The 9,481-nt window shown below is 38.6% G+C and overlaps 1 protein-coding gene across 1 annotated transcript; it reads left to right on the top strand.

Moving 5' to 3' along the window:
* Nucleotides 1–4,947: 4,947 nt before the first annotated feature.
* Nucleotides 4,948–8,702, top strand: LOC131191674 (uncharacterized). Its single transcript, XM_058170062.1, has 2 exons — nt 4,948–4,986; nt 7,625–8,702. Exon 2 carries the CDS (start codon nt 7,648–7,650, stop codon nt 8,458–8,460), a length of 813 nt encoding a protein of 270 aa, XP_058026045.1. The 5' UTR covers nt 4,948–4,986; nt 7,625–7,647; the 3' UTR covers nt 8,461–8,702.
* Nucleotides 8,703–9,481: the final 779 nt, after the last annotated feature.

The raw sequence follows: 9,481 nt of genomic DNA, 5'->3' as shown, positions 1-9,481 counted from the left end.
GCAGAGACCATTGGTGGTTCTGTAAATAGGTTGTCACATTGACATGTAAGGTTTTATAACACTTTGAATTGAAACCAAAAGCCCACTAATAGCCAGTGCAGGTTGGGGACCATAATAAGAAACACCAGAAATTGCCTGTGCCATTGCATTCTGGACTACTTGCAACTTCTAAATGCTCTTCAAAGTGGCATTTGAAGCATGTAAAGGACATTACGTCATCCAAACAGAAGGTAATTTAGGTATGAATCATTATGGACAAGGCCTCCTGGTCCAGGAATGAGAATAGTTGTTGCTTCAGATGAACCTGTTCAAAGATCCTCCTAGTCTTAAAGTTTGAGTTCAGAAGACCTCCCCCCAAAAGTTTTCACCAGCTCTAAGGAAATATTCTTCCTAGTCAGAGTTATAAATAGAAAATCTCTGAACTGGGGGGGAGGGGTCATTCAATCTTGCTAGGATTGAATCAAATCTATACTGCCCCATCCATTTTTGAATAAAAGTGGGAAATGAAAACAATTCTAACCCCACAAAGCAGAGGCTTCAGGCTTGCTCCGCCAATACTAACTGGTATCGGTCCATTTTCCATCAGTTGAAGCTTCCAGGACAAGAAACAATGGTTGGAAACTAATCAAGGAGAGAAGCAACCTGGAATTGAGAAGAAACTCAATGAGTCCTCCTTCCAGTGAAGACAATTAACCAGTGAACCAGCTTGCCCTCAGACATTGTGGGTGCTTCATCACTGGAGGTTTTTAAGAAGAACCTGGACGGTCACTTGTCTGGAATTATATAGGATCTCCTGCTTGAGCAGGGAGCTAAACTAGAAGACCTCCAAGTTCCCTTCCAACTCTATTCTGATTCTGATTCTCATTCTCATTCTGTTGATTCAAGCAATAGATTTCTTGCAATTTTTATAAAAGCCCTTTTGTTTCCACATCTTGTATTTCCACTGAAAATCCAGGTTATCTTTTCAGCCAAATGCAATAGTGTAACTGATCTCACATTGTATACATTCTGATCACTGTGATCTCATGCTTGTTTTGCGAAACTAATTGTGTTATGCTCCATGTCCCAAGCTACCCAAATTTTCCTGGTCAAATCGCCCATAATACAAACTTTACATCTGTATCAGGTAACATTTGGCAAGCAAGATAAGTGTGCTCATTAAGCTGAATGTCACAAAATGTGAAAGTTCAAAGGTTATTCACTCTGATGGATTCATTCTTTACAGTGCCTTTTCCCTTTATGTTTAGAAAGAATCAGTCAGATGGAAATCCCAATAAATCACTTCATCTTCCATTTCCCAATTCAGCCCAGACTTTTTAAACACGGTTATTTAGAGAATAAATAGCGAAATGGCTGATATCTGAAAGCCTGCCAGATAGTTTATACCAAATTATTGTCAAGTGAAGTAGTAAAGCAAAAGGGCACCATTTTTGAGGGTTAAGCAGAACGTTTGTGGGTAAAAAAACAACAACAAACCTATAGGACAGTGTGATTGTGGCCCTGATCCAACACATAAAAAAGGAACAGGGCTGGCTTGTGTGTCTCTGACCACAATTTTGATTTCTTTGACAACTTTTGTGAACATTCTTTCTTTCTTTCTTTCTTTATTTGTCACAACAGTATATATAAGCATAAGCATGAAATAACTATACAATATATAAGCATATATATAAGCATAAGTAAGATATAAGCTATCTTCTGGCTCTATGGACTGGGTTCAAATTGAAGAGATGCCCCCTTTGCAGACGCTCCCAGTTTCAACTCAGACCTGAGCTTGTTTGTATTGATTTATGAGTTGCTCTCGACTGGGTGTTTTTCACAATTTATACAGCTTTTATTGAAAGGAGTAACGCTGCGGCCTGTTTGGATTTAATTACATCAGAGGATCCAACAGCCTCCTTGTAACAGCGAAGCATTTAGCAGCATTTGGTGGTGTCCGCCATCAGGCATGCACACTGGGGCCGCAAAGATTGTCAGAAGGGTTTCCCTCAGCTGAGGGCCCTTTTTGCATCCGTGCCTAGTTTTATTTGTATTAGAATGCATGATACCTAGGGGCCACACTGTTCACGCATTGATATGTTTGTAATTTTTTTTAAAAAAAATTAAAAAGTTGGAGAAAAAGAAAAGAAAAAGATCTGAATACTCACTTTAAAAAAAAGTTACTTGCTGCCTTTAAACAAATAGTTTTAAGGAGTCTTATCAATGAAAACAGCAAAGAATAAATAACTCATGTTGCTCTTTCTTCTCTATTCCTATTTATTTTTCTCCCAAGTCTCTTTGAGATTTTACATTCCTTGGAGGCAAACAGCTCTGGATGATGGTAAGAACTCTAATTGCTGTTTATGAGGGAAAAAATAAAATAAAATTGCATGTTTAAGCAAGCTAACTTAATTTGCATTTCCCAGATCAACACGCTAATGAGAATGCAGTGATTCTTTGGATGACACATACTTGTAATTTTGGCAGTACATTTCTTGCTTCCAAGTATTGCATAAAATGTGCATATATTAGGGGAAGTTGTGTGCAAAATTGCATACTGTATCAAAAACAGCATACAAGCCTGTATGTTGTACATTCTATTCAACAAGAAGCAGAGGTATTTAGCTTCAAACTCATCTTCAAAACCTTATCAAGTCATTTCTGGCTAGTCTGCTAATTTTTAGCTTAACCTATATTAAGGTAAAGGTTCCCCTTGCACACATGTACTAACCGTTCCCGACTCTAGGGGGCAGTGCTCATCTCCGTTTCAAAGCCGAAGAGCCAGCGCTGTCTGAAGACATCTCCTTGGTCATGTGGCCAGCATGACTAAATGCCTAAGGCGCATGGAACGCTGTTACCTTCCCACCAAAGGTGGTCCCTGTTGTTCTACTTGCATTTTTTATGTGCTTTCGAAATGCTAGGTTGGCAGAAGCTGGGACAAGTAATGGAGCTCACACAATCAACAAACTCAGTGTCTTAGCCACTGAGCCACCTGAGTTGCTATTGTGAAGATCAAATGGAGGTGAATAATTAGGTACACTACTTTTGCTCCTTCATGAATGGTGTAATAAACATATAATAAAGAAATGAAAATATCAAGTTGTGTCCAACCCTGAATATGTTGGTAAAAATTGCATATAAAAATCAGTGTGCATTTTCATGGGTTCATTTTATGCAGAGCAATTTAAATGATGCAAAAATTGGCCAGAACAGCCTTGCAACTGAACACATGTAAAACTGACATAGGTTTGAAATATAGACCCATCTGTCTCTACCTCTACCTACTTACAGTATCAGCAAAAATGAACACTAAGCAAGATATTTAAAGAGCAACAAGCCTAGAGACTCAATTTGAATTAAACATTTTCCTTCCCCATTACATAACTCATTAACCATTACTCACAAGCTGGGAAAACAATGGAAGACTTGAGCAAAGGCATTTTAAAATGTCACTCATGGAGGCTCATTTTGTTGCATGTGAGACTATTTTTAAAGACCTACAAAGCACAGAGACATAAAACTGCATATTGTCTGCATCTGAATGCAGAGAGATTTATTGTTGGTGGAGATGTTGGAGAGGGGGAAGAGGGGGAGAATTGGCTTAGTGATGTTTGATGTACTTATCAATCCCTCCCTACAATATGTTCTGATTACCAAATAGCACAGTGTGGCTATTGATGGCTACAAGGGAAGGAAGATTTTAAAAAAAGAAGAAAAACTGATTGGAATTCCACAAATGATATTGCACAAGTAGCAAAGGACAAAGAGGGGACCAAGAAGCAGGGACATAGATAATTCTGGTCTTTGAAAAGATGGGGGAGGTGAGGGGCTGTGGAGAGAGGGAGGGAGGGAGGGGGGGAGTGGGAGAGAGAGAGGGAAGGAGGGAGGGAGGGAGAGAGAGACTCAGTAAATCATGCAAATAAGGTCTCATTTAATAAGCAAATATAAGCCTACAGCCAGAGGCTATTATGTATTTGTTTTAAACTGGTCTCTTCTTCAATAAACTCAGACCCATTTCCTGACAGAAGATGGTCAAGGTGCTCTTATGCTTCTCAAGTCTTCTTGAGTTGACCATTGGATGTTTGCTGACATCTTTTAAATATATACTTTAGAGGTCCCACAATTCTTGAGTGTTCCACAAAGGACTCTTTATTAGACAAAAATTCCCTGCAGTGTCCATTGTCCTCACAGGAACCTCTAGCAGCTGGGTTACATTTTTGCTTTTGTCTAATGGACTAGGTGGCCATGTTCTTAAAGCACCAAGCTGTACCCATCCCACCATATTTAGTTCCTTATAATGCCCAGAGTGCCCTTGTGGAGATCAGATGAGGCAGGATGAGCTAACAGGCAGCAACTGGCCAAAAGTCACCCAGCTGGCTTTCATGCTTAAGGCAGAACTAGAACTCACAGTCTCCTGACTTCTAACCATCATCTTAACCACTACAACCAATTGGCTCTCATATTTGGGATGCTGGAAAAATGATACAGCTCCTTTATGTTGGCTAGCCCTCTATTTATATATTATACCATTGAAAATAATTGCTCATTTTTCATTTTTTTTAACCTCATCCCTCAAGTGTGCTAGAAAGCTCTCCAATTTCTCACCAAACAATTCATTAAAAGTGTGTTCCTAGTTTGTAAAAAGAGGTTGCCCATATCTGAGCTAGTATGCTCAGAGATGAAACAAAGAAACAGTCCCTCTTATCAAACTTTGCATGGTGACAGTGTCTCATTTCAACTGGAAAGGAGGAGTCTGCCTTGAAAAAGGTCAATCTCTTGTGTTTGCCACACTGAGCTTTCAACTACCAATTTTCCTGAGAGAATTAGGGATGTGGTAGAGGGGTGGGGTGGGGTGAAGAATGAAAAACAAACTCAATTTGCAGTCTGTATTATTTTTCCATCTAAACAGTCAAGCACACCCTTTTTTTTTTATAGAGCCCATTAGGAAGAGGAAGCCCAGCCTTTCCCTGTCATGCCTTTTGTGTCCTGTTGAGCATAACATTACAGGTACTGCCAGAGAAAGGGGTGTCGTTGTAAGAATGGGTCAAAGCCCTGCCCTGAAGGGCCTGTGAAGGGGTGTAAATGATTCCCGGGTGCATTTGGATCACAGCTACTTCAGTAGTGAGGGAGAGAGAAAAAGCAATGAGATATCAAGGTTTATAGCTTGCCCCTCATTAACTCTTGAAGTGTTAAGCAAAAGGCACAATTGGCTCTGGGTTATATCTGTTGGTGTATTGGTGGCTTTGCCTTTTGTTCAAATCAAGGAAACAATAGAGATGCCTCATTTTATTAGCACATTTAACCCAGTGTGTAAACTGTGGTAAACTCTTATCACAAAGCACAATGATTACAATTGATTTATTCTTCTATGGAGAAATAATATCTGCCTCAAATAATAACATCACTGTTTTCTTTTGTCTGTGTTTATTTATTTGCCTAATAATATTGCATCTTAGCTGTGTTTCTCAAAATGTGGAAGTTCACCATCACAGATTTTTCAGTGTTGACTTCAGGGCTGGCCAGCTCTCAGGCAGGTGGCCCTGATAGATGGAATTTTATTAAAAGGCAAGCAATTGTGAATGATTTCACATAATATCTTATTGTTATATCTCATTATAATTGTTACCTTGGGATTCCTGCTACAGACATTGAAATGCCATTGGTTTCTCTAGCTTTAGTATCATCACAAAACTTTTCTTTTATTGGTTCAGGGGACAAAAACCACATTTTCCCCTCCTACATTGCCCCTCAAAAACAGACGTTGAAAAGAACAATTTATTAATTATATGAGGAATTTCAACACTGCCTTCTTAGGTACTGGCTGAGTATCTGCATTCAACAAACTTTTTAATATATACATAGAAGCAGTATTCAGGCTGCCAAGGACTATTTACAATTGTTATATATACGTTTAATGAATACAGACTGTCTTAATAAAAGAAGAAAATAAGCAGAAGAATTTGAAAGAAAGATTACTGTATGAGTTGCTTAATTGATGCAATCGGTGTGGACAGGATTCAATTGTCCACACTGATTGCATAAGACTGAAAAATCTTTTTCAGTCTTAATGCTAATTAAGTGGAGACTGACTGTGGAATCTGCATAGTTCAGTGCAGGCAGTTCATCCATTTTTATACTATTGGCCAATAATATAAACCAGAAGGGATGTATCATTTCTGATGCATAACTTGGAACTGAACTCCCTATATTCAGTACAAAAACCAATTATTTATTTCAAGAATTTTAGATCATTCTAGACAATGCTCATTCTAGGGGGAATGCAAAGATATAATCAACAAAATTTAAATTTCCCATCCCATTAAGAGGCTGCTTTTGCTAATATTATAATAAATGTACTGCTTCAAAATAGCATCTTTTATCTAACCAGATGCTCCCATCCAGAACATCTTATTGATGTTCTGGTGTAAGTTATTTATTCATTTTTTGTAATGTTTCCAATATCAACAGGGATTTCTTGAAGAGGTATACAAAAATAAAGTTGAAAACAGCTATTAAAGGCAAAACCCAAGAGATAATTATTTCAACAATTAAACAATTGAAACATTTTAATGCTCAATGTCCCTTTCCTAAATGTTGAATGAGAGCTTTATTTTCTTCAAGCTTACCATCTTTCTAAGTCAGCTTTGATTGGCAGCAGGGCCTGGATTTCAGTTCCAGAAACTGAGACTGGTGCAGAGCATGTATTAACCTTTGATTTATAGCCTTTCTTCTTACCTTCCACTGAGACGAACTCTGAAAAACTGTTTTGCTTCCAGCACTGATCAGTCAGAACTAAAGGAATGCCAGCCGTGGAGAATTGCAACTGGTTAGAAAGAAAGAACAAAAAAAACTCACATAGAAATGAATAAGGAAAGAAGTAATGACTGAGTAAACATTTGGGCATAACTTTATGACTTTGTTTCACCATCACTGTTAAGCAAAGCACTGCAATTGTTAAGTGAATCACGTAGTTCTTAAGTAAATCTGGCTTTTTCCATTGACTCTATTTGTTGGAAACTGGCTGGGAAGATCACATGTGGTGATCACATGACCCTGAGATGCTGAAATCATCATAAATGCATGCTGATGGCCAAGCATCCAAATTTGTGCTTTGCTTAGAAATGTAAATTATAGTCCCGATTGTGGTTATAAATTGAAGATTACTTGTATTCCTCATTTTAAGATGTTTTTGTCCTGGGAAAATGAACTATGAATTTGAGGAACCTTAGTGAATTGCAGGTGACACCGAAAAAGTGTTATAAACTATTTTTTGCCACCAGATAATTTAAAGGCAGATGTGTACTTAGTCTGCTCCAGTCTTGTCCTCGATGTTACCCACCAAAGACCAAAGACCAAAATCACTTGTGCCGGCTGAGGGAGCCTGCTCCATTGTAAAGCCAGCATCATCTAGAAGTGCCCACAGAATGGAAACCAAAACAAACAAAAGCATTAGTAATATTTCAAATACTATTTCCCCCTTGGCTACATTAACAATGGGAATCCAGTTGGTAGGATTACAGGATAGAACAATATTCACTAAATGTGAGCCATAACTCCAGAGGGAGGAACATGACTTCTCTGCATTATGATGGCCTATAATGAAGATTTGATTTGATTTATTTTTTTTTTTCCTTAATGGCAAAAGGTCAGAGACCAACTGCTGGAGAGATGGAGAGAATTTTGGAAAAGTTATCTAATATGGACAAGAAATTGGATGAAATAAGAGCAGAAATTGTGACTATCCAAAAGGATTTAAAGGATACTCAACAAGTTTCAGCAGAAAACAAGCAGAAAGTGGAAGGTTTGGAGGGTGAGATGCGGGCAGTGCAGAAAAGAGAGGAGACGACAGGCAATGCTGTGCTTGGACTACAGATGGATAAAATGTCTTATTTCCTTAGGTTTCAAAATTTGGAAGAAGTGGACCAAGAAGACTTGAGAGATGTTGTGACTAAATTGTTGGGAGAATTTCTTGGGAGAGGTGTTGATTTCATGAATTGGGATGTGGATCGAGTTTATAGAGTTAATTCGCAATATGCACGCACGCATGCAGTTCCCAGAGAGGTTCATGTCAAATTTGTGAGAAGAGAGACGAGAGATGAAATTCTTAGAAAACATAGGAGTGGGGCACTGATTTACAGGGGCAGGGAGATAGCCATTCTGAGGCAGATTCCCAGACAGGTACGTGAAAAAAGAAAGAAATATTATTTTTTGTCAAGCAAATTGTACCAGAAGGGAGTGGGCTTCAGATGGCTGATGCCAGAGGGATTGATGATTTTCCGGGAGGGCATTACGAAAAAAATCAGTACAATTGCGGAGGCTACGGCCTATGTGGAGGAACACAAAGCCCTCCTGGAATCAGATGACCCAGGAATTGAAGAAGGGGAGGTTATAGATCATGGGGCGGAAGCGGCTGCCGCTGTTGTGGCCCTGGAGTTGGGTCAGGCTGAACCCAGAGTTCTGAGATACAAAACTAGGAAGTGATAAAGATATTTGGGATTGTGTTGGTTTTCCTTATTCTCTTTTGTACGATATTCTGTTTATTCTTGACTCTTCTTTATTACGTATTTAAAATTTGTAAACTTAGCTACTTCGTGTCACCTGCTTGCCATATGGCTGTTGTATGTGTTAAAAAATTTGAGTAAAATTCTTATTTTAGATAAGAAAAATGAAAATTTACCATACCTGATATGTATTTGTATAAACCTTTTTTTGACTAATAAAAACTTTTTGAATAATAAAAAAAAAAAAAAAGAAAAAAAAAAAAGATTTGATTTGATTTGACTCCCCTACAAAAGACAGGGCTAATATCCAGCAAATGCTGTTTTTTGTAAAGGCTCTGCATATAACTTGAGAAAGATATGAACAAATAAGAGCAACATCTTCACAATGGATGATGACTGAAAGATAAATAGCTAGCAGGACTTCAAAGCTGTCTGGACTCCCCATCACTTCCCTAACCATCTGACAGTGCCTCAGGCAAGTCAAAAGCTGGCAGACTGAGTGCCCGTCTCACAGACTAGATGGCATCCAAACAACATATTGTATTCTCTTGGAGCTGGATGGTTTGTTCTCTGCTTTAGAAATTACATTTCTGAAAGAATTGCTGGAGAGAATGGGAGGGTGGGAGAGTGGCAGCAGAGAGAGACAGAAGCTTGTAAAACAAAATGGAGTTGTGAATTTCATTGTTATTCTAGCTTTCGAAAATCTTTGATCCTTTCCTTTAACTCTTGCAAGGAGAGACACCAAAGCGTGAAGAATCTGTTTTGATCTGGCACGTATTGCAGTAAGGAGTGGCAGCCAGTGCACAATTGTGTGTTCATGGCAGCTTTCACATGCTTTGAGGAAGTGTGAAATAACACTTACCTCATCTTTAGCAATGAGTCTTGTTCCAGCCATATCATTAAACCTGCTGCTTCTCTCTTAGCCAACAAAGGAGACTGCACAGACTTTGCTATGGATGACTGGAGGTTTTCTTCTCCTCTTTTTTAATTAACCCTTTGTT

The sequence above is a fragment of the Ahaetulla prasina genome, chromosome 1, assembly GCF_028640845.1.
Source record: "Ahaetulla prasina isolate Xishuangbanna chromosome 1, ASM2864084v1, whole genome shotgun sequence".
Lineage (NCBI taxonomy): Eukaryota > Metazoa > Chordata > Lepidosauria > Squamata > Colubridae > Ahaetulla > Ahaetulla prasina.
The sequence above is the reverse complement of the archived record's forward strand: the minus strand, read 5'-3'. Positions and strand labels throughout refer to the sequence as shown.

Bases quoted from the DNA above. Each gene is read 5' to 3' on its own strand.
- LOC131191674 (XM_058170062.1), top strand. From the start codon at position 7,648: ATGGAGAGAATTTTGGAAAAGTTATCTAATATGGACAAGAAATTGGAT.